This window comes from Bufo gargarizans, chromosome 5 (genome assembly GCF_014858855.1).
Source record: "Bufo gargarizans isolate SCDJY-AF-19 chromosome 5, ASM1485885v1, whole genome shotgun sequence".
NCBI classification, from domain to species: Eukaryota; Metazoa; Chordata; class Amphibia; order Anura; family Bufonidae; genus Bufo; species Bufo gargarizans.
The window spans coordinates 404,923,393-404,950,123 of record NC_058084.1 but is presented as its reverse complement, the minus strand read 5'-3'; the positions used below and the strand labels follow the sequence as shown (position 1 = coordinate 404,950,123).

The window sequence follows — 26,731 nt, the reverse complement described above, 5'->3', positions numbered from 1 at the left end:
GCAAAAATATTAAAATATGTCTGTATCAGTGTTAACATGAAGATGTAATATTTTTTGAATTATTGTAATCAAACTTACATTGTGCATGTGTATCAGCATTATATGCAATATAAAAAAAATGACCTCCGAATTAAAGACCAAGTTCCTAAGACTAAGGGCCATAACACTTCAAACAGTATATTGAAGATGACAGTGAAACTCTAAGCATAAACTTAACATTCTACTTTGTCTACAGTCAATCTGGCCCCCTAGCTTGATCCTGAATTCTTAGTTATGTAGGTTCCTGTAGATATATCCAGTTCCTCCATTGAGTGATATCATCCTCAGGGTCACCAGGGCATCTACATAAAAAAATATTCTTCATACTAACCCCATCCTAACTGACGTTAAGGGCATTATGAGAATGTCTAGAGGGCACTTGACCACATTTTTCTTTACGCATTGGAGGAAACAAGTAGAAAAAATTTCAGGTAACTTTAGGGACTATACCTTGAAGTGATACATTATACAAATTTTTGAGCTCTCTGTGTGATGTCTAGTAAATTGCCTACATCTAAGAATCTTTAAATCCCTTTTATGTAAGAGAATATTTCACAGTTGAGAAATATAAAAAAGTAATTTTTTTAGGATTTGGAATTACATTTATGGTTATTACTGGTTCTATGTGGTGAAAACTGCAGATATTGCAGACTGTTATATTTTGGTTTCTTTTTTTTTTGTATGCAGCCACAATAGAGCTCCCATATTGATGCATGAGGTCTCTCTTATATCTTCATATAGCTAGAGGCATTAAAGAGTCACCAAGTTTTCAGAAAACTTTTGATATATCAGAGAGCTATAGAAGTTTGATAAGTGGAGGCCTAAGTGATGAGACCTCTTCCGATTGCTAGAACCAGGAGAGAGAAGTACTTGCATAACACACTGTTTCTCCTCACTGCAGAACAAGAAGCGAGACAGGCTCAGGAGAAAGTCTATAGGTCCTGTCTCACTTCTATCTCCTGCAGTGAGGACAGAGTCAGATTTTCAAGCTCTCTCCTCGATCTGGTCACTCGGTCACTCAACAGTTTTCTGAAAACTCAGTGACCGTTTAAAGAGGATTTTTTTTATGTTGGATTCAGTACAAATTCAACAGAAAAGGAATTGTGGCATATTTTATCAGAAGCAATATGTATGTAGGTATTCAATCATTCAAAAATTGCTTCTAGTGAAGAATATTTTTATACATACAACAGCAACTAGAGGCTTCAAGGATCCTTACCAGAAAGCCATACAGCCTCTGCTCACTCCAGTAAATGCCCCTTGTACCGCGCTTTATAAGTAAAAAAATTACTTTTCACAGTGATTTTCTCCATCTAAAATCTTAGAATAATTTAAATTGTATTGAATGCAGGGCTTCAGGATTCCCCTTGGGCTTTATTCACATGAACGTGTTTTACTCTGTGGCTCTATGCGAATACTATTTACCACAAAATCAGTAATATTGTCACTCGACCCCATACAGAATCATTGTTTGCCGGCAGCAGATGCTGTTTAGACACCATGATCTCTAGGTCGGCAATCAATGATTTAGGTGACTGCATAAATGATCCTATTGCCCGGTGAACTAGGTGTTTAGCTCATTCATCTGGTAATCGGCACAGCAGCCCCTTTACATACAGTGAGGAACAGAAGTATTTGAACACCCTGTGATTTTGCAAGTTCTCCCACTTAGAAATCATGAAGGGGTCTGCAATTCACATTGTAGGTGCATTCCCACTCAGTGATTTCCTGATAATTTTTTTTAAATTCTGTCTCTCATTGTATGATTTTTAAAGAATGTATTTGTCTTGCACTGCTGAACATAAGTATTTAAACACCTGAGAAAATCAGTGCTAATATTTGGTACAGAAGCCTTTGTTTGCAATTACAGAGGTCAAACGTTTCCTGCAGTTCTTGACCAGGTTTGCACACAATGCAACACGGATTTTGGCCCACTCCTCCACACAGATCTCCTCTAAATCTGTCAGGTTTTGGGGCTGTCGCTGAGCAACACAGAGTTTCAGCTCCTTCCAAAGATGTTCTATTGGATTTAGGTCTGGAGACTGGCTAGGCCACTCCAGGACCTTGATATGCTTCTTACGGAGCCACTCCTTGGTTATCCTGGCTGTGTGCTTTGGGTCGTTGTCATGTTGGAAGACCCAGCCACAACCCAGCTTCACGGCTCTGACTGAGGGATGGAGGTTGTTGCTCAAAATCTCACAATAAATGGCCCCATTCATCCTCTCCTACAGTGCAGTCGTCCTGTCCCCTTCGCAGAAAAGCACCCCCAAAGCATGATGTTACCATCCCATGCTTCACAGTAGGGATGGTGTTCTTGGGATGCAACTCATCCTTCTTTTTCCTCCAAACACAACGAGTAAAGTTAAGACCAAAAAGTTCTACTTTGGTCTCATCTGACCACATGACTTTCTCCCATGCCTCCTCCGGATCATCCAGATGGTCATTGACAAACTTCAGACGGGTCTGGACATGTGATGACTTGAACAGGGGAACCTTCCGTGCAATGCATGATTTAAAACCATGACGGCGTAGTGTTCTACGGACAGTGACCTTTGAAACAGTGGTCCCAGCTCTCTTCATGACATTGACCAGCTCCTCCCTTGTAGTTCTGGGCTGATTCCTCACCTTTCTTATCATCAGTCATACCCCACGAGGTGAGATTTTCCATGGAGCCCCAGTCCGAGGGAAACTGACGGTCGTCTTTAGCCTCTTCAATTTTCTAACAATTGCTCCAACAGTTGATCTATTTTCACCAAGCTGCTTGGCAATTGCCCTGTAGCCCTTTCCAGCCTTGTGGAGGTCCACAATTTTGTCTCTGGTGTCTTTTGACAGCTCTTTGGTCTTGCCCACGGTAGTTGTTGGCGTCTGACTGACTGTGGCGTGGGCAGGGGTCTTTAAAGAGCTCAGACAGGAGCTACTAAGTTAGATTAATGAGTGGAGTAGAGGTGGACTTTTTAAAGGTACAGTAACAGGTCTTTGAGAGACAGAATTCTTGCTGTTTCTCAGGTGTTCAAATACTTATGTTCAGCAGTGCAAGAAAAATAAATTCTTTAAAAATCATACAATGTGATTTCCTGATTTATTTATTTTTATTCTGTATCTCAGAGTGGGAATGCACCTACAATATGAATTTCAGACCCCTCCATGATTTCTTAGTGGGAGAACTTGCAAAATCATAGGGTGTTCAAATACTTCTGTTCCTCACTGTATGCAGATTATCGCTAACGAGCATCCGTACAAACGCACATTAGTGATAAACTGCACAAACATCAGGAAGTTTAAAGGGGCCTTAATTCTTAAGAATATGCTGTGATTGCTATTAGAGATAAGTGAATCAATTCTCAAATTTTGTAAACATTTGAGGTGGATTCGAATTTTTGGTGATTCGATTTGGGTGAATTTTGGAGGGCGGGGGGAAATAGAGAAAAGGAGAGGGAAAAAATGAAATAGAAATGTTTAAAATGTGAGAGATGAGAGAAAAATATGAGTCCTAGGAGATCTCAAGCCAAATAGAGCACTTTGGATTTGGGTAGAATTGATTCGGACTGAATTAAAGTGGCCAGTTGATTCGGGATCTCTCATGGCTTAAGTTTATCAGATTATGTATAGCTTCTCACAGTTGGGAAAAAACCACAGCTAGTCCTGTCTGACAGTATATTTAATACATACTCTGTGTCAGTATTATTCATATGTAGCGCTACCGTACAGCCTCCACAGCCAGTGTCCCTGGGAATGATGCAAAAATCATTAGTAACTAATTGAGAGCACAGTGGGGGAGATTTGCTAAGCTAAATGCATCAGAATTTTGGCAAAAAACTAAAACCTGGTGGACATGTCTCGCGCTACATTAATTATGTGTTTTTGACACTTTTTGTCCCTCACTAGACAGATTTGAAAAGTGTATCGAAAAAGGGGCATAGTTCAACTTAGGGGCACAGCAAGGATGGGGAGAAGCGGGGCACATGTCTACCTTACTGCTCCTGGTGCAGTCAGTTAGGGACATGGAGGTGGGCACAGGATCCTGCCTTCACCTTTCCTCTCCTGCTTCTGCCACTAGAGAAGGTGCACAGAAACCTCCATAAGAAGAGGAAGATGAATTCTACCTGTGCCGAGAAGTTCTAAGGGCTGAAGGGAGCTGCAGTAGAAGACAGTGGAGCAGGTATCCTGTCACTGTGACACAAGCGCTACTCTACTGCCCATTCAGCTCTTAGGGAAACGTAGGTTTTGTTTTCATGTCCTGTGAGAGGGCTGAAAATGCCACAACTTTGGTTATAGGCCATGGATGCAAGGAGGTCTTCAGGAAGAAGCCTTTCAGTATATGGGAGGTTGGGGTAGAAGTAGGGGAAGGTTTCTGCTTATTACCCCCACAGAAGCCTGTTTAGCACTGTTTAGCCCCCTAGTGTAGGCGATGGAATGCCTACATTCACATGACAGTGCTTGTTACACCATTATAATATGTGTGTTATGTGTAATATGTATGTCTGTACTGCACATATGTGTGTGTAATGTGCACAAATGTGTTTTAAATGTGGGCGCTAGGTGTCTGTGCGTATAGTGGTACTACCTCATGCTTGCAGTATAGTGGTACTGTGTATCTGTGCAGTATAATGATACCATGTGTGTGTGCACTTTAACAGTACTATGTATGTGTGCAGAATAGTAGTACTATTTTATATATTTTTTGCTACAGCAACACTATATATGTACTGTATATATGCTTTTCAGTTAAATTGTAACTGTAGTCCTGCCTCTGTAACTGCATGTTCACACGTCTCAGGTTTTGTCATGTATTTACTGGAATATTCACAGCACACTGTGCATTCATATTTCTGCTCCACAAGAGGTTTATCCCCATTCAGTGGGGATTATGCTAGTAGGGTAGTAGGGTCAGTATGCTGACTTTTCAGCGTGAAATTCTTGCAGATTTTTTATTTGCACAATGGGCAGACCTCTGCACAAATTTTTGTCCAATGCATATGAATCCTGAAATTTGTCCATCAAATCCTGGACCAGTCGAACGAGGCCTAAATGGTAACCAAATGAGGGGGTTGCAACATTGAGTCTATACCCTGATTGAATAAATGGTTCAGCAAGAAGAGGGCCTGGCCCTTCAAAGTGCTATTACATGTTAGCAGGAAAGCTGCAGGGGCCGCTAAGTGCTGGGCTGCACCTCTACTTTCTGTCGTTTCAAGTCTCAAGCTAGCCATGCAATAAGCAGTAACAACTGCCCAGTAGTTGCGACCCAGTCGCAACTTTAATTTTACCCTAAATTATATTAAGATATTTACAGGGAGTGCAGAATTATTAGGCAAGTTGTATTTTGGAGGATTAATTTTATTATTGAACAACAACCATGTTCTCAATGAACCCAAAAAACTCATTAATATCAAAGCTGAATATTTTTGGAAGTAGTTTTTAGTTTGTTTTTAGTTTTAGCTATTTTAGGGGGATATCTGTGTGTGCAGGTGACTATTACTGTACATAATTATTAGGCAACTTAACAAAAAACAAATATATACCCATTTCAATTATTTATTTTTACCAGTGAAACCAATATAACATCTCAACATTCACAAATATACATTTCTGACATTCAAAAACAAAACAAAAACAAATCAGTGACCAATATAGCCACCTTTCTTTGCAAGGACACTCAAAAGCCTGCCATCCATGGATTCTGTCAGTGTTTTGATCTGTTCACCATCAACATTGCGTGCAGCAGCAACCACAGCCTCCCAGACACTGTTCAGAGAGGTGTACTGTTTTCCCTCCTTGTAAATCTCACATTTGATGATGGACCACAGGTTCTCAATGGGGTTCAGATCAGGTGAACAAGGAGGCCATGTCATTAGATTTTCTTATTTTATACCCTTTCTTGCCAGCCACGCTGTGGAGTACTTGGACGCGTGTGATGGAGCATTGTCCTGCATGAAAATCATGTTTTTCTTACCTTGCAGACTTCTTCCTGTACCACTGCTTGAAGACGGTGTCTTCAAGAAACTGGCAGTAGGACTGGGAGTTGAGCTTGACTCCATCCTCAACCCAAAAAGGCCCCACAAGCTCATCTTTGATGATACCAGCCCAAACCAGTACTCCACCTCCACCTTGCTGGCGTCTGAGTCAGACTGGAGCTCTCTGCCCTTTACCAATCCAGCCATCTGGCCCATCAAGACTCACTCTCATTTCATCAGTCCATAAAACCTTAGAAAAATCAGTCTTGAGATATTTCTTGGCCCAGTCTTGACGTTTCAGCTTGTGTGTCTTGTTCAGTGGTGGTCGTCTTTCAGCCTTTCTTACCTTGGCCATGTCTCTGAGTATTGCACACCTTGTGCTTTTGGGCACTCCAGTGATGTTGCAGCTCTGAAATATGGCCAAACTGGTGGCAAGTGGCATCTTGGCAGCTGCACGCTTGACTTTTCTCAGTTCATGGGCAGTTATTTTGCGCCTTGGTTTTTCCACACGCTTCTTGCGACCCTGTTGACTATTTTGAATGAAACGCTTGATTGTTCGATGATCACGCTTCAGAAACTTTGCAATTTTAAGAGTGCTGCATCCCTCTGCAAGATATCTCACTGTTTTTGACTTTTCTGAGCCTGTCAAGTCCTTCTTTTGACCCATTTTGCCAAAGGAAAGGAAGTTGCCTAATAATTATTCACACCTGATATAGGGTGTTGATGTCATTAGACCACACCCCTTCTCATTACAGAGATGCACATCACCTAATATGCTTAATTGGTAGTAGGCTTTTGAGCCTATACAGCTTGGAGTAAGACAACATGCATAAAGAGGATGATGTGGTCAAAATACTCATTTGCCTAATAATTCTGCACGTAGTGTATTATATTGAAATATAAAAAAATTCTGTTAGTTTACAAAGGATGTGAAACTAAAGCAGCAAATATTAAAATAATATAAAAATATAAAATAACAAGTGACAGAAAAGTGGGTGTGCTATTAGACCACTTCACAAGAAAAACATAGAAATAGAAAGAGCGTAAATAAAAAATCTGGTGCGTGGTATATTATTGCAATTAATCCCAGTAATATCATATTGTAATGCAAACTGATGTTATCTTCATCTTTCTATTACATGTATAGGTTTTGTCAGATATTTTCAATGCTCCGGTGCACACAATTGCCACAGCTAACTCTGCCTGTCTGGGATGTGCGTATCGAGCAGCTCATGGTAAGGAGGCTCATTAAAAATTACTGATTTTCTTATTGCTATCTAATCCTTCTGCGGTACACAGCCCGCTTGTTACGCTTGTCACACCAGCAGATTTCAGTCAATCTTTTGTGCAGAGCTATGTTTGTTTTCTTAGTATAAATATGTCTGCAAATGACAAAGCCCAAAATGAGCAGCATTGTTAGGTCTGAAGAAAGCTCATAAACTGTGCAGGGAGAATGGTAATTAACTGATGTTGACTGTGAAATTAACATTGTAATGCATAGTAATTGTTGGAATAAATTGGCAATTGGAAAATACAGGGTTGAAATATAAGAGGGAGTTTGATTGGAAAAATTCTACAATTTAAAGGGTTTCTACCACCAGATTTTCACCTATTTAGCTGTCTGACACTAGCGATCTGCTAGTGTCTGCTGTACCTAACCATGCTCATGTATTACCTTTGTCTGGAGCGGTTAAGCTTAAAAACGTAGTTTTATTGATTTGCAAATGAAACTCTAGGTGCTATAGGGGCGTCTTTTCAGCACCTAGAGGCTCCGTCTACTCACTATTTCTGCCGCCCAGTGCGTCCCTCCAGCCCGCCCCTCTGCTCTAGATTGACAGCCTACTTCTCTCCATCTCGGCCGAATTCTAGCACCTGTGCCATGTGCTTCTTTATTCGGCGCAGGCGCAGTGACTGTCGGACTGCTCCCTGCGCCGTAATCGGTGCAGGCGCAGTGAAGATGCATTTGTTACCCAACAATGTAACAGACAAATTAGTGAAATGTATTTCCCTGTCGACTAGGTAAAGCTGGGGTATATCACAGCCAAACATTTGGGATATGTCACACAACAATGTAACAGACGAATTCATGAAATGTATTTTCCTTTCCACAATGTAGAGCAGGGGTATATCACAGCCAAAAATTGGTGAATTTTACCCAACAATGTAACAGATGAATTGGTGAAATGTATTTCCCTGTCCACTATGTAGAGCAGGGGTATATCACAGCCCAAAATTTGGGATATGTCACACAACAATGTAACAGACGAATTAGTGAAATGTATTTCCCTGTCCACTATGTAGAGCAGGGGTATATCACAGCCCAAAATTTGGGATATGTCACACAACAATGTAACAGACGAATTAGTGAAATGTATTTCCCTGTCCACTATGTAGAGCAGGGGTACACAGTCAGGTCCATAAATATTGGGACATCGACACAATTCTAACATTTTTGGCTCTATACACCACCACAATAGATTTTAAATTAAACAAAGAAGATGTGCTTTAACTGCAGACTGTCAGCTTTAATTTGAGGGTATTTACATCCAAATCAGGTGAACAGTGTAGGAATTGCAACAGTTTCCATATGTGCCTCCCACTTGTTAAGGGACCAAATGTAATGGGACAATTGGCTTCTCAGCTGTTCACTGGCCAGGTGTGTGTTATTCCCTCATTATCCCAATTACAATGAGCAGATAAAAGGTCCAGAGTTAATTTCAAGTGTGCTATTTGCATTTGGAATCGGTTGTTGTCAACACTCAAGATGAGATCCAAAGAGCTGTCACTATAAGTGAAGCAAGCCATCATTAGGCTGAAAAAACACAACAAACCCATCAGAGAGATAGCAAAAACATTAGGCGTGGCCAAAACAACTGTTTGGAACATTCTTAAAAAGAAGGAACGCACCGGTGAGCTCAGCAACACCAAAAGACCTGGAAGACCACGGAAAACAACTGGGTGGATGACCGAAGAATTATTTCCCTGGTGAAGAAAACACCCTTCACAACAGTTGGCCAGATCAAGAACACTCTCCAGGAGGTAGGTGTATGTGTGTTAAAGTCAACAATCAAGAGAAGACTTCACCAGAGTGAATACAGAGGGTTCACCACAAGATCTAAACCATTGGTGAGCCTCAAAAACAGGAAGGTCAGATTAGAGTTTGCCAAATGACATATAAAAAAGCCTTCACAGTTCTGGAACAACATCCTATGGACAGATGAGACCAAGATCAACTTATACCAGAGTGATGGGAAGAGAAGAGTATGAAGAAGGAAAGGAACTGCTCATGATACTAAGCATACCACCTCATCAGTGAAGCATGGTGGTGGTAGTGTCATGGTGTGGGCATGTATGGCTGCCAATGGAACTGGTTCTCTTGTATTTATTGATGATGTGACTGCTGACAAAAGCAGCAGGATGAATTCTGAAGTGTTTCGGGCAATATTATCTGCTCATATTCAGCCAAATGCTTCAGAACTCATTGGACAGCGCTTCACAGTGCAGATGGACAATGACCCAAAGCATACTGCAAAAGCAACCAAAGAGTTTTTTAAGGGAAAGAAGTGGAATATTATGCAATGGCCAAGTCAATCACCTGACCTGAATCCGATTGAGCATGCATTTCACTTGCTGAAGACAAAACTGAAGGGAAAATGCCCAAAGAACAAGCAGAAACTCAAGACAGTTGCAGTAGAGGCCTGGCAGAGCATCACCAGGGATAAAACCCAGCGTCTGGTGATGTCTATGCATTCCAGACTTCAGGCTGTAATTGACTGCAAAGGATTTGCAACCAAGTATTAAAAAGTGAAAGTTTGATTTATGATTATTATTCTGTCCAATTACTTTTGGTCCCTTAACAAGTGGGAGGCACATATGCAAACTGTTGTAATTCCTACACCGTTCACCTGATTTGGATGTAAATACCCTCAAATTAAAGCTGACAGTCTGCAGTTAAATCACATCTTGTTAGTTTAATTTCAAATTCATTGTGGTGGTGTATAGAGCTGAAAATTTTAGAATTGTGTTGATGTCCCAATATTTATGGACCTAACTGTATCACAGCCCAAAATTGGAATATGTCACACAACAATGTAACAGATGAATTAGTGAAATGTATTTCCCTGTCCAGTAGGTAGAGCAGGGGTATATCACAGCCAAAAATTGGTGAATGTCACACAACAATGTAACAGACAAATTTCTAGGCGTGTGCACACATACTGCTACACCATGTTGACCTTACCAAATAATGCTGAATGTTCTGTCGCCTACTCGCACCTGAGGAAGGTGTTTTACTTGTGCGTGTAGCTGGCACAGATCGACCACGTCCTCTCCTTGCAACAGGAGCTCCACCAATACCAGCAGAACCACGACCGGGGCCACGTCCCTTATTTGATGCTCTCCTTATTCTTTGCGTTCACCCACCAAACGAACAGATGGTTTATGTCAGGCGACAATGTAACTGCCAATAGTCAACAATTAAGTTCACTGACAGTAAGGCTGTGCCAATGTCATAAAGAGAAAACATTTCTTGAGGTCACACAACAGTGTGACAGGCGAATTTAATACAATTACCTCACGGTCACAAAAAATTTGAATTTGTCAACCAACAATGTAACAGCAGTATTGACTGGTTGTATTGGACTGTTGGAAATGCAGCAAAGGCCGCAAATGTAGTATCTTGCACAAAATGGGTGTTTTTTTAAAACCATAATATAACAGCAGTTTTTAATGTTTGTATTGGACTGTCGGAAATCCAGCAAAGGCCACAAATGTACAAAATGTTTTTGTTTTTTTTTAAACCAGAATATAACAGCAGTATTTAACGCTTGTATTGGACTGTCAGAAATGCAGCAAAGGCCGCAAATGTAGTATCGTGCACAAAATGGGTGTTTTTTTTTAAAACCAGAATATAACAGCAGTATTTTAAAGGGTTGTCCAGGTTCAGAGCTGAACCCGGACATACCCTTATTTACACCCAGGTAGCACTCCTGAAGCTAGCATTGGAGCATCTCATGCTCCGATGCGCTCCCTTGCCCTGGACTAGATCGCAGGGCAAGGGCTCTTTTGTTTATCATAACACACTGCCGGGCGGAAACTTCCACCCGGCAGTGTGTTCGGTGACGTCACCGGCTCTGATGGGCGGGCTTTAGCGCTGTCCTAGCCGTTTTACTGGCTAGGGCAGCGCTAAATCCCGCCTATCAGTGCCGGTGACGTCACCGGGCTTCCTGGCAGCCCTATGGAGATCCCCGGTACATCACGGACCTCCTAAAAATACTTTTGCCCTGTGCAATTTAGCGCAGGGCAAAGGAGAGCATCGAAGCATGGACTGCTCCGATCCTCAAGTCAGGGGGGCTGCTGGGGTGAAAATGGAGGTATGTCTGGGTTCGCTCAGAAATGCAGCAAAGGCTGCAATTGTAGTATCTAGCACAAAATGGGTGTTTTTTTCTAAAATAAATTTAACAGCAGTATTTAACGCTTGTATTGGACTGTCAAAAATGCAGCAAAGGCTGCAAATGTAGTATCTTGAACAAAATGGGTATTTTTTTAAAACCAGAATATAACAGCAGTAATTAATGCATGTACTCGACTGTTTGAAATACAGCAAACGCCGCCAATGTAGTATCTTGCACAAAATGGATGTTATTTTAAAACCAGAATATAAAAGCAGTATTTAACGCTTGTATTGGACTGTCAGAAATGCAGCAAAGTCGTCAAATGTAGTATCTAGCACAAAATAGGTGTTTTTTTAAAACAAGAATAAAAAAAAAAGTATTTAACGCTTGTATTGGACTGTCAGAAATGCAGCAAAGGCCGCCAAATGTAGTATCAAGCACAAAATGGGTGTTTAAAATAAATAAATAATTACAGCAGTATTTAACGCTTGTATTGGACTGTCGGAAATGCAGCAAAGGCCGCAAATGAAGTATCTTCCTAAAAATTTGAGTTTTTTTAAAACCAGAATATAACAGCAGTATCTAACATTTGTACTGGACTGTCACAAATGCAGCAAAGGCCACAAATGTAGTATCTAGCACAAAATGGGTGTTTAAAAAAAAAACAACTGAATATAACAGCAGTATTTAACGCTTGTATTGGACTGTCACAAATGCAGCAAAGGCCGCAAATGTAATATCTAGCACAAAATGGGTGTTTTTTTAAAACCAGAATATAACAGCAGTAATTAATGCTTGTACTGGACTGTCGGAAATCCAGCAAAGGCAGCCAATGTTGTACCTTACACAAAATGGGTGTTTTTTTAAAACCAGACTATAACAGCAGTATCTAACGCTTGTACTATACTGTCACAAATGCAGCAAAGGCCGCAAATGTAGTATCTAGCACAAAATAGGTGTTTTTTTTTAAACCAGAATATAAAAGCAGTATTTAGCGCTTGTATTGGACTGGCACAAATGCAGCAAAGGCCGCAAATGTAGTATCTTGCACAAAATGGGTGTTTTTTTTAAACCAGAATATACTGTACCTTCCTCCCCTCCTTCCCTCCCCCTCCTATTCCTTCCCTTCCTCTCATTTTATTAAACTATCAGTCTGGTTCTGTCGAAACTGCTTCGGTCGTACGTAGTCTTATCATTGAAACATCTGATACCTTAGACATGCTTTGAGTAAATATTGTCTAAATCTGGTTAACTTGACAAGTACATTTGCTATATGTTAGAACTCTTTAATTTTTGACATGAGCTCATACGTATTGTGCATTTTTCCTTTATGTTCCCACTGTTACTGTTTGCTAACTGTGATTTATTCTTGTACAGCAGTGGATCACTTATTGCTGTACAGAACCTTTGACTGCACTGTTTGTAACAATTATTACCTTTACCTGTTAAAATTGAATAAAAACAGAATTTACACAGAATATAGCAGCAGTATTTAACGCTTGCTGTCGGAAATGCAGCAAAGGCCACAAATGTAGTATCTTGCAAAAAATTGGTGTTTTTTTAAAACCAGAATATAACAGCAGTATTTAACGCTATTGAAATGTCACAAATGCAGCAAAGGCCGCAAAGGTACTTTATGGAAGAAAAAAAAAAAGATTTTTTTCACCCACAGTTTGGCCTCTTTCACACGACCGTATGGCTTTTTCAGTGTTTTGCGGGCCGTTTTTTTCCGGATCCGTTGTTTGTTTCCGTTGTGTTTCCGTTTTGGTTCCGTTTTTCCGTTCGGCCTATACAGTATACAGTAATTACATAGAAAAAATTGGGCTGGGCATAAAATTTTCAATAGATGGTACCGCAAAAAACAGAACGGATACAGAAGACATACGGATGCATTTCCGTATGTGTTCCGTTTTTTTTGTGGACCCATTGACTTGAATGGAGCCACAGACCGTGATTTGCGGACAAGAATAGGACAAGACTCAAAATCTAGCAGAACGGAATTGCGGACATACGGAAACGGAATGCTCACAGAGTACATTCCAGTTTTTTTGCGGACCCATTTAAATGAATGGTTCCGTATACGGACCGTATACGGAACACAATAAAGTACCGTATACGGAACGCAAAAAACGTTCATGTGAACGAGCCCTTAAACAGATGGATTTACAGATTTTATTTCACTATTAGATTTGCAGTGTAGGCCACAAAGTTACTTTATGGCAAAAAATATATGATTTTTTTTCACCCACAATTAAACAGATGGATTTAACTGATTTTCTTTCACTATCACAAATGCAGTGCAGGGCGCAAATGTACTTTTCAGCAAAAAAATTATTTGTCCCCACAGAAACTAATAGATGGATTTACTTGGATTGTATTTTACAGAAAAATATGTGAATATGTCACCCACTGTGTCCCTGAACTCACAGATGGATTATTATTTTCCCTTCCCCTGGCACATATGCAGTGCAGGTGCACTTAAAAAATGGGTATATGTTGCCCACTGAACTAAAAGAACAGGATTAAATTATTGTCCCTGGCACATATGCAGAGCTGGTGCACTGAACTTGCACAAAATGGCCGCCAACGCCCACCTAACTAACAGACGGATAAAACTTATTTTTCTGTGTCCCTGGGCTCAGGGCAGGGTACAAAAATGTAGCACTGCACCCACAAAAAAAAAATTGCTGTAGATTGCAGAGTTAACAACAAGTTCTGATATCAGATTGATTCTTTCCTATTCTCTCCCTCACAGCAGCAGCATCCTATACCTACACTAGTAAGAGCAGAGTGACGTGCAGCACTACGTGACTCCAGCTTATATAGAGGCTGGGTCACATTCTGCACTGGCCAATCACAGCCATGCCATTAGTAGGTATGGCTGTGATGGCTTCTAAGGGCACACTAGTTAAACACTTGTTAATTGGCTGATCTGCAGCCTTTCAAAAAGCGCCATTAAATCGACGAACACCAAACTCGAACCCAAACTTTTACTGAAATGTTCGGGTTCGGTCCGGGGTCCAAAAATCCTAAAGTTTGGTACGAACCCGAACTTTACAGTTCAGGTTCGCTCAACCCTAATCTGTCCTTTGCTCTCCCTAACCAGTGTCCCAGGAGCCCTTCCTACGCTCCAGCCTAGGATTATTGGGCTTAAACAATCACTGTACTTTCACACAATTCCATTTCCACCTGAAATAAAGCTGTAAAATCATGGCCACTAGAGATCTCACTTCCACCTTATTTGCAGTCCACTGCCTGTTGTCAGGCAAGATCTGTTCCTAATAACAGAGACACAGAAGACTGTTTACAGGAAGTTGGGGCGTGCAAGAGCTAGCCGAGATCCTGAGCGCGATAAAAGAATGGGTTCTACACTGCTTCTGAATTTAAAGGAGCCTCCTGTCTTTCTGTAAGTGTGATTTTACCCTCCTTATCTGTTCCTTGAGGTGCAGAGCTGAATACAAATATAGTGGGCATCAAGGGAAAGTACATGACAGAAGCACAGTACTGGCATATTCCACAGAGTGGAGACACCTCCTGCTTGTGAGAGAAATGCATCTAGCTGGGCAGCTGAAAATAGGGTATAATATGGCAGAAAAAGGCATTAGGGAAGTCCAAAAAAGACATATTCCTTCACAGTTGCGATTGTACAAAGAAGCACAGCTATTATTTAAACTTTTTTGAAAACTCAGGTACGCTTTAAAATGGTTATCATACAGAGTATTACTATACAATGAATAGGGCATTTGAAAGTATTGTAATAAAAATATTGTTCAGTTCCAAAAATGATGTTTCGATATGTGCAAATGAGCCTCTAGGAGCAAAAGGGGCATTGCCATTACACCTAGAGGCTCTGCTTTATTAACATATCCAGGCAGTGTAAACGTCATCATGCCTGGCCCTGTCAGTCAAAGTGGAGAGGGCGCGGCAGTTGCAGAGAGAGCTGAGACTCTAGGTTTAATGGCAACGCCCCTGTTGCTCCTAGAGGCTCATTTGCCCGTATCGAAACATCATTTTTGGAACTGAACAATATTTTTATTGCAATACTTTCTTTTTTTTTTTTTTTTTTTTTTTTTTTATTTGATTTTCACATAAACAACAAATCCATAAAAATGGAGAAAACACATTACTCTAACACTAAACATGGTAATTACAGTTCTTTTTCCTTTTCTTTTCCCTTCCCCTCCCTCCTCCCCCCCCACCCTCCTCGTGGGGACGCGAAAAAAAAAAAAAAAAATAATAATTTAACACCTCCAACACTAAAGTAGCCAATTTTTCCATACCTGGTCGAGATTTAATGACCTTTTTTTGTGATTCTTCATCACTCGTTCTTCTTTAATTAAATTATCTATCATTTTTCTCCACTGTCCCACCGTCGGTAAGTCTACTTTTATCCATTTCCTTAGTATAAGTAGTCTGGCCTGGAATAATACTTTATTCAAAACCAGTCGTATTTTTTTATTTAGCTTCAAATGTTCAGTTGCCCCTAGGATACAAATTATTGGATCCCTGGGCAGCCGAACCTTCAAAAGCAAAAGCACGGTTTCCATTATTTCTGTCCAATATCTATGGAGCTTGGGACATCTCCAAAAGCAGTGTATTAAGTCAGCTCTCTCCTCCCAGCATTTTGGACACTTATCTGTTGCTTTCACTCCCATTCTTTTCAGCATCCATGGAGATCGGTGTAGTCTGTGCACTATAAAGAATTGTGAGATTTTATGTGAGCCCCTATCCGAGATTGTCGCATAATTTTTAAGAGCATCTCTCCAATTTTCTTCTGTGAGGGAGTCTAGATCCTTCTCCCATTTTCCTACAGCAAGCATTGTAATCGTTTTTCTCTTACCTTCCATCAGAAGCCTATATCTCCTTGCGGTTGTTCCTCCTCCTTCCCCTACTGTAGTAAACTTATCCAACCTGTCTGATTTTTCCCTCCTGTACCTATCCTCCTGTACCACTATCCGCAGTGCATTCCTAAGTTGAAGATATTTATATGCATCAGTATGGGGGATACCAAATTCCAGCACCATTGTATTAAAGTCCTTCAGCTTATCTTCCTCAAAGATCTGATCTAAATATATCATTCCTTTTTTTCCCCAGTCTATATAGTCCCTTATTGTTTCTAATTCTTTTAAATAAAGATTTTTCCATATCGGTGTGTATTTCAAAAACCCTTTAATCTCCAATATCTTTTTAATTTCCCCCCATACGTGTTCTATTAGATTTAATATCCTATTCTCAGAATTTTTTTTCCCCAAAAAACCGGACTCCAACACCTCTAAGTGATTACCTCCCTCTTTCCACCCCCATCTGTTTAATTCTTGCCTACCCACTTGACTATCTAAACTACCCTTTATATTCCCATATTGAGTTATTAGAAAGTACAGAAACAAATTGGGGACCGCTAATCCTCCCTCCTGCACTGGAAGCTGAAGGACTTCCTTCTTTATCCGAGGGATCGCACCCTTCCAAATAAAGTCCCCCATTAGTCTATCAAATAATTTGAAGGTAGTCTGCAGTACTCTCACTGGAGCGTTTTGAAGCACATAAAGTATCTTTGGGAGAAGAACCATTTTTATTAGGTTTACCCTACCTTGGATTGACATAGGCAGTCTTTTCCATATATGTATTTTAGTTCTTAGTTCTTTTACTAAGGGAAGGACATTTAGTTTTTCATATTCTTCTATATTTCCGGAGATTTGTATGCCGAGATATTTAAAATTTTCATGTTTTTTGAGAACATGCACCCGTGTATCTCCCTGTAATTGTCTATCTCCTAATAATAACATATGTGATTTCCCCCAATTTATCTTTAGACCAGAAAAGAACCCAAACTTATCTATTATCTCTATCACTCTATTAAACTGATCCCCAGTGTTTTGCAAAAAAAGTAATATATCGTCCGCATACATTAACAATTTTTCTTCTCCGCCCGCGTATTGGAAACTTTTGATCTCCTTATCATTTCTTATTATGGTTGCCAGGGGTTCAATTGCAATGGCAAATAGCAGTGGGGAGAGAGGGCATCCCTGCCTAGTGCCCTGAAATAGGGCAAAAGGCAGGGACAAGCTCCCATCCACCACCACTCTAGCCCTAGGATTTAAATATATTAACTGAATCCACCCTATAAATCCTTCCCCTATACCAATTCTCCTCAATACTGCCCATAAATACTCCCATTCAATACAATCAAATGCCTTTTGGGCATCCAGTGAGAGTATCGCTTTCTCCCCTGCATCCAATCTGTTGGCTTCAATATTGAGGAATAGCCTTCTTATATTGGAGTATATTGTTCTACCCGGTATAAATCCTGTCTGATCTTTATTTATTATTACTTTAATGACCCTTGAAAGCCTGTCAGCTAGGACTTTTGCAAGAATTTTAACATCCGTGTTCAACAGGGATATTGGCCTGTATGAACCGGGATCTGTTGGTTCTTTTCCCTTTTTTGGGATTAGTGTAATAATTGCTTCCTTCATAGAGTTCGGTAGGTCGCCCAATTTTTGAGCTTCATCCAATGTTAACTTTAATTCTTGTACCAGAACCTGGGAAAAGGTTTTGTATATTTCAAAGGGGAGCCCGTCCCCGCCCGGTGCTTTCTCGGATTTAACCTTCCCCAGCGCTAGATTTATTTCTGCCACCGTTATTTCTTTTTCCAAATATTCTTTTTGGGATTTAGATATCCTACTAAAGGCAATCTCATCCAAGTATAAATCTAGCTCTTGTTTTGAGTATTGTACCCTGGACTTATATAGCTCTAGGAAATACTCCCAAAACACTTTTTTAATACCTTCGGGTGTGGTGATTAGTTTGCCCGTTTTATCTTTGATTGCACCTATCCATGATTTCCCTTTTTGATTTCTCACTATGTTTGCTAATATTTTACCGACCTTTTCACCCTCCGAGGCTAGTTGGATGCCTTGAAAGAGCAATTCTTTCCTGCTTTTCTCTAATTGATATATCTTCATCTTTTCCTGTTCTTCCTCCCAGGCTCTCTTATTTAGTGCAGTAGGATTTCTCATACTTGCCATTCCTGCCTCTTGCAGTTTTTTCTCCAATTCCTTCCCATTCTCTCTAGTTCTTTTTTTCCAGTAATTTACCCTTGTAAACAAAACTCCCCTCAAAAAAGCCTTGAAAGTGTCCCAAACCACAAGTCTACCGGCAGAACCGTTATTTTCCATAAAAAAAGTTTTTAATTCCTCAGTTATACTCTCTGTGTCTGAAATCAATGGCAGCCAATGAGAGTTGAATTTAAACACCGACAGAGTATTATCTTTGTTCAAATCCAGCTCAACTACCATTGCATTGTGGTCTGACAGGGCCATAGGTATATATTTTGTCGTAATCCTATTTTGGGACATTAAATTTTTATTTCCAAAGGTCATATCTATTCTCGACCAAGTTTGGTGTGTTTTTGAATAACAAGAATATCTAATTTCATCCGGGTGCTGAACCCTCCAAACATCTACCCAATTGAATTCATGAGCTACCTTACATAAATCTACATTTTGTACTCCTCCCCCTCTGTTAGATGTCCTATCCCTGAGTGGATCCATAACCGCATTATAATCGCCCACCGCAATCAACATACATTCCTGTTTATTTAGCATAAATCTATACAATTGATACAAAACATCTGATTTATATGGTGGTGGAATATATATATTTGCAATTACAGTTTTAATCCCTTCTAAATAACAATATAAAAAGAGATATCTGCCATAGTCATCGGCCTCACGTGCCAAAAATTCAAACTTAATCTTATTGTGTACCAAAATTGAGACCCCTCTGGAGTAGGTGGTATATACAGAATGATATCCCGCCACTACCCATCCCCTCTCTAGCCATCTTACTGATTCCTTATCCAAATGTGTCTCCTGGAGGCAGATGATGGCAGGCAGAAACCTCTTCATCCACTCAAGGATAGCATATCTTTTAACCCTCTCACGGAGCCCCCTCACATTCAGCGAAATGATCCTAACCATCTAACAGAAGGGGAGGAGGAAAAAAGAAGAAAAAGAAAAAAAAAAAAAGAAAAGAAAAGAAAAAAAAAATTCTCCACCCCCCCACCCCCCCATATGTACCCTCCCATCAATATAGTCCCCCCTTCTGCTGGTCGGCAGTCCGGGCGACTCCATAACTTAGCGTGACTCCTATCGCTCCCCCCCCCACCAGCCTCAAAGACCCTCTCCATCCGCCCATTCACTGACTTCCTCCGGAGTCTGAAAAAAAGAAGTCTTGCCTTTATATTCCACCCTTAATTTCGCCGGGAAGAGTAAGCTATACTTTATGCCTGCCTCCCTTAATCTTTTTTTGACCGATATATATTCTCTTCTTTGCGCATTAGTGCTAAATGAGTAATCTGGAAACAGTTTGATCTTTGCCCCCTGTATATAATATTTTTCCGAGGTTCTTGCATCAGATAATATTTCATCTCGATCCTTAGATAGTAAAAATTTCACCAGTATGGGTCTGGGATACTTTCAATACTTTCAAATGCCCTATTCATTGTATAGTAATGCTCCTAGAGGCTCATTTGCATATATTAAATCATGATAGGACTGCCTCCTTCACTTCAAAGCCCAGAATGAGCAGGAATTGCAATGAATTACTGAATCCTTTCCCACAAAACTATGTATCAATCTGCTCCACTACATCTGCTCTATAACATGCTGGTTGCAGCTCAGACACCACATTCAACCTTCCCTTAAGAATCATTGGGAAAAATATTTTTCTCTTTGCATTGCCATATTCTGACCCCAATGTTTTTATATTTCGGTCTTCAGAGCTGTGTAAAAAGGGATCATTTTTCGGGGTGATCTGTACTTTTTAGCGATACCATTGTTTAGTGTGTATGACTTTTGATCAATTTTTGGAAGGGAAAGTCACAAAAAAGGCAGTGAATATGCCATGTTAATTTTATTATATATTTTTACCATTACAGCATTTATATTTTAATAGTTTGGGCATTTTGGGGTACGATAATGCAAATAATCTTTATTTTTTATTGTTTATTTTTATTTATAATATGGGCAAAGGGGGTGATTTAAATTTGAATGAATGTCTTTTATTTTTAACATTTTGCTCTGGAGCAGTTCTTCCAGGGGAAAGCCTTCTCAGATGCCATGGTCACAATTGATCACATCATCTGAGGGGTGAAATGTCTGTGGTCAGCATTATCGCCTGAACATAAAAAATGAAATAGGACAGCATCACTTACTGGAACAAATAGTCTGTGTTCTGGCGGCGGTGCTCGTGGCGTTAGGTCCCGGCCTCAGAGACCTCTCAAATGTAAAGAAACCTTCAGGGAAGTCACGGCACTCTCAATCTTGAATCAAATCCTAGTGTTTATTCACACCGAAAAATACAGCAACGTTTCGACACATGTAGCTTGAGAAAGACCTGTGTGTCGAAACGTTGCTGTATTTTTCGGTGTGAATAAACACTAGGATTTGATGCAAGATTGAGAGTGCCGTGACTTCCCTGAAGGTTTCTCAGCATTATCGCCTATCACAGACATTGTCTTCGGGTGTCTGCTGTGTAAAACAGCTGACACCAGGCAGCTACGGTGCCTGTTCCACTCAAAAGTGGACGACATCTTTAAAGACCCGACCAGCACTGTACATGTAAGACAGATGTTCAGTTCAGCTGAATCTAAGGATGCCTTTCACTTAGCGATCTGTTACTTCATTCTGGAGCAAAAGTACTTTAAATACATATGCAAATGAGCTGTTAAGTGCACCGAGGGCAGACCCAAGTGACTCTGTGCACCCTTGCTCCTCCTGCATTGTTATCTAGCCTGGCCCAGTCACTCAAGGAGAGGAAGGAGCTGGCAGAGGAAGCAGGAGGAGCAAGGGTGCACAGAGTCACTTGGGTCTGCCCTTGGTGCATTTAACAGCTAATTTGCATATGTATTAAAAGTTCCTTTTTATTACATTCAGCTCATCTAGTCTTTCAAAGCATAGTGCCTAGTTTTTCAGTGAATTTCTTGGTGACAGATTTCCTTTAATCCTGGGAGTTTATGCACCAGTAATATTTCCCTACATATAATTCTGATAACAATATAGTGAATTCAGAGAAACATGAATTTACAACTTATATGTCTGAAATACAAGGGCCTACAATAATGGAATACATTATAATGGAGCATTCATTGAATATTTCTAATAGTTTTTTCTGTCATTCAGCTCCTATAGATTGAATACTGTAGTTGTGATCTATAAATCCATTGTGTTCTATACTTGCTACTTTTGTAATAGTTTTCTTTAGAAGTCATGACGCTCAGCACATTCATTTCCTGCAGTTTTCTAGCCCTGTTTGCTTTGTCTTCTCAATTCGAGATTTAATAATGGGCTTTGTGAACTGCTAATAAAATTGTACTATGAATACAAGATCAGGAAGTGCGGGAACAATGTGTGTATTAAACCCTCCTCCAAATAACAGTGTGATTTATTGTCCTTGGAGAAATAAGGTGACCTTGGCTTTCTCTTGTCAATATTTGCTTCTCCTCATTAATCAATCTTCACTTCTACAATATTTAAAAACTGATCAAGTACAATTAACTGTTTCAGGCTGATCTATGATTCCAAAGCAAGGTTAAACTCAATCAGATTAACATGTAATTAGTTTGGTTGATTGAACTTGGTATTATGGGAAACTTTCGTTAGATGCAACCTTTTCACAATCAGCAACCATTGGCAGATGAGCAATGACCATAAGAATATCCAGCAGGAAAACCCAGAAAGCTAAAGCAATCTACTTAAAGGGGTTGTCCACTTTTGATAATACCATTTTGTTAGGAGAGTCTCCAAAAATAAGTTAACCATAGGTTGTCTTGCTGCTGGGAAACCCAGCAATCAGCTATGGTCTGGTTGGAACCTAGCAACAAGTGCTCAATCCATTTTAAGGACCACCTTAGGGGAAATTAAGTTTTACCCTGTGTACATTGAAATACATAGGCATACATAGGCATACATAATGAAATAACCACTCGTTACAACCGAGGTATGCAGCAAAGCATTTGTGTAGCCACAACACGCACAACCTTGAGGCAGATGGGCTAAAACAGCAGAAGACCCCACGGGGTACCACTCATCTCCACTACAAATAGTAAAAAGAGGCTTCAATTTGCACAAGCTCACCAAAATTGTACAGTTGAAGACTGGAAAAATGTTGCCTGGTCTAATGAGTCTCGATTTCGGTTGAGACATTCAAATGGTAGAGTCCGAATTTGGCGTAAACAGAATGAGAACATGTATCCATCATGCTTTGTTACCACTGTGCAGGCTGGTGGTGGTGGTGTAATGGTGTGGGGGATGTTTCCTGTGCACACTTTAGGCCCCTTAGTGCCAATTGGCCATCGTTTAAATGCCACGGGCTACCTGAGCATTGTTTCTGACCATGTCCATCCCTTCATGACCACCATGTACCCATCCTCTGATGGCTACTTCCAGCAGGATAATGCACCATGTCACAAAGCTCGAATCATTTCAAATTGGTTTCTTGAACATGACAATGAGTTCACTGTACTAAAATGGTCCCCACAGTCACCAGATCTCAACCCAATAGAGCATCTTTGGGATGTGGTGGAACGGGAGCTTCGTGCCCTGGATGTGCATCCCTCAAATATCCATCAACTGCAAGATGCTATCCTATCAATATGGGCCAAAATTTCTAAAGAATGCTATCAGCACCTTGTTGAATAAATGCCACATAGAATTAAGGCAGTTCTGAAGGCAAAAGGCGGTCCAACACCGTATTAGTATTGTGTTCCTAATAATTCTTTAGGTGAGTGTATATTCAGCCACTATTCCCATTAGTACCACTGAGCAGGGGTGTGTGCCAGGGGATACACTGTTTCCTCCACAATTGCACCACAGCACCTCAGATACACTGTTTCACTAGGTGTGTATCTGTTAGTTATCAGGTCATACAGGGCTTATTACAGAGAATTCTGATCAGGGATGATTGGTATAGTATGCAATTGTAGCCACCAATCAAGCCTAAATATTATCATCAAGCCCCTATGACTTCTCATTGTACTTCATCCATGCCTAATGTTGAGTCCACTCAACGCGTTTCTCAGCTGCCCTATTTGCGCAGTCTATCATCAGGAGCAGTGTTAGTATAATCCAGCTCCAGGCCGCCCATGTATTTTGCATTTGCTGTCAGCTGGGCAGGACAGGGAGCAGCACTGCATGCTGGAAATTCCACACGTGCAGCACACTGTAGTACAGCCTACTGCCTCTCAAACATAGTTACAAGGTTGGTAATTTTCAAGTGGTTCTTACACTTAGCTGGTACTGAGACTGAGTAACTGAGACTGGGAACCCCTTTTGATAAAAAAAAAAGGACTCAAATGGCCTAAGAGGTGAGGCAGAGCTTGTGACTGCTACCACCTCTGAGGACAGTGATTGGCTGGTATAGGTGGCATGGATGTAGATGTCACATCATACTTCCAGTCCAGCGGCTACCAGAGGCAGTGGAGAAAGGGAGGTCAGTGCTATTGCCTGGCAATATCAAAAGGGTCTCCTGGTCTCCGAGAACCCTTTTAAAATATCAGAAACCAGGGAAGAGAGTGTGAGACGGCACACTGTCTTTCACAGCACTGTCACTATTTAAAAAAATTTACATTTTATGTATAAGTGTTTCATTTTGTTTAAATCCATAAAGTTTGAAGCCTGAATAAACGTCAAGATCTGCAAATTATTTTTTATTTTCTACCAGCTGGATTGTCTAGTAGTGACTGAAAAATATGTGTGCAGTCTGTGTAGCGAAATGCCTAAAAATTTGAGTTTGATACATGCAGTTGTTGCTAGCTGTAAAAGCAGTTATCAGCATATGTGTGGACGAGTTCAAGCTTAGTGGAATAAACAGGTGGCTTTGAAGTTACTCTGGGAGGAGCAAGTGCACCCATGGCATGGTTATAGAAGGAGCACTCATTTGTAGGAATGAGCAATTGCTTGAAGAAAGCCAGGTTATCTTTCTTCACAAACAGCCTCCTAATTCCCAAGTAACCTTGCTTGCTATTCCCTCATTAATGGTGTCCTTCTACCAGAAGTTTTCTTTAATCATTCCGATTCCTGGTGTTATTCTCGACAGTAAGCAGCAGAACAGGTCAATGTGGTCAGCATCCAAATAAGAAGAAAATAAGGCACGATGGCATACATCTGCATATAAATGTCATGTTTCTTGTTTGAAAAATGCATGTATAATGAGATGGCATGCGACTGCAACCCCTTCCTCATTTACATATTAAAATGAAAGAATTTTCACAATTTGTACATAAATATCTGTAGTGCCAGACTTGGCCGACCAGTGTCCCAGAGAATACAGTGCCGTAAAAGGGATAAATGTGCACATGTTCTGTATAAATTGAGGATGGACCCTCAAAATATTTTATTTTAGTTTGTCCGGTAAGCCCCAGTGTGACAGTGAATAGTAGCATCATCTTTCATTATGCTGTACAACGTGGGGCTAAGGTTGTGAGAATATAATAAACTTGTAAGGGGTAGTGGACCTAAACCACCTGCAACCCTGGACTGTAATGACAGGTATACGGCTACATATGTTTGGTATTCACATGGTTAACTTTTAGAAATGTGCTATAAAGAGCACTATACTCAACTTACTAATAGGCTGTAACAAGAGCAACTGTGTTGGCTCCCCTGCTATGCAGTGTTGGCCACTTGTGCTGACAGCCGGCATCCATTGTATCCACAAGAATCCTTCTCCAACATGGCTACTGATGGAGCGGCACGTGACTAGTGGTCTCCACTGAGTAACACTGTTCATGGCAAGTTGATTTAAAGGCTATGGATAGTGATGGACAAACATCGTCCGGGACGTTTCGTGAACGCCCGTTCACGATAAAATGTTCACGAACTGCGCGTTTGTGGTGGGCCCCATTCACATTAATGGCAGGCGAACCTGAAAAACCTTCAGGTAATATTTGCAGCCACCAAATACTTACTAGAAGTGTACAAATAGTCCCACAACATGGCCAGTGACATACCAGAAGGGCATCAATGGCAAGAATTCACCCAAATAATATGTATTTTAATCAGGGGCCATTGTTATGCTTCTTAAAAGGAAACTCTCAAAAATGTGCCCTGCTGGAGCCTAGAAAACAAAGTATTTTAGCCAGTGGAATACAAGCCCCAAAAATTGGGCATTCACCTGACAGAAAAAAACAAGTGATTATGTGGCTGGAGGTGCATTAGGCGGTCACTGAATAACAATTTTACTGTAGGCCAGTACAGGCCCCAAAAATTAGGCATTCACCTGACAGAAAAGAACAAATGATTATGTGGCTGGAGGGACATTAGGCGGTCACTGAATAACAATTTTACTGTAGGTCAGTGGAGTATAGGCCCCAAAAATTAGATATTCCCCTGACAGAAAAGGCCTTTTATGCCTCCATATATCCATATGACAACGACAATTTTTGGTTTGGGTGGTGGCGGATATGTGTGGGCTGGCATGAGGAAATTCAATTACACGTGGTCGTCTCAGGTGTTGAATTCATACGAGATCTATGCCTCATTAATTTTTAGAAATGCGAGATTGTCCACACTGTCATGACCTAGGCGAGTGTGTCTATAGGTCACGATCCCCCCTGCTGCACTCAACGTCCTTTCAGACAGGACACTCGACGAGGGGCAAGCCAAGAGTTCCATGGAAATTTGTGCCAGCTCTGGCCACAGATCAAGCCTGCACACCCAGTAGTCATGATGTTCCTTGCTTCTCAGAGCGTCCACATCAGCCGTTAACCCGATGTAGTCAGACAACTGTCAGTCTAGGCGTTCCCTGAGGCTGGATCAGGAAGGCGGCTGTCAATGGGTTGTTTGCAAGAATGGTCTCATATCCGAACTGACCAACGCATCTTCAAACCTCCGTCTTCTTGCAGGTGCAGTAGGATTGGTACCCACACCTGTTTCTCTGTGGGTGGAAATTCCTCTGCCCTTTATGCTGTTTATACGGGGGTCCCTCTTCAAACACTGGAGCATGAAGGCCCCCATTTGCACTAAATTGGAAGCAGTGGAGCGCCCTGGCTCCTGCTCATTGCCCAGGAGAATGTCGTCCTCTGTCTCGACCCCCCAGCCACGGACAACACCAGGGATCCCCCAAAAGTTTAAAGTCCCCCTCAAAGCCTGCTCTTCTTGCTCCTCCTCCGCTCCACAGCAACCATCCTCCTCTGACTCCTCTTCAAACTCCTGCTGACTTGTCTCAGATGGAGTAGCCCCCCAGGGAATCCATTCAGCATTGCGACTTCTTCATCTTCCAGCTCCTGCTCCTCATCGGCTTGATCAATGACACGACGCAATGCACGCTCCAGAAAGAAGCGTAAGGTAT

The 26,731-nt window shown here is 40.9% G+C and overlaps 1 protein-coding gene across 2 annotated transcripts in view; it reads left to right on the top strand.

Annotated features, from left to right (window-relative positions):
• XYLB (xylulokinase) overlaps window positions 1-26,731 on the top strand; it is a 370,041-nt gene that overhangs the window by 313,463 nt on the left and 29,847 nt on the right. For both annotated transcript variants that reach the window (XM_044293861.1, XM_044293862.1), the window contains exon 17: window positions 7,138-7,225. In XM_044293861.1, the coding sequence (XP_044149796.1) occupies window positions 7,138-7,225 (88 nt within the window). The remainder of the gene's footprint in view (window positions 1-7,137; window positions 7,226-26,731) is intronic.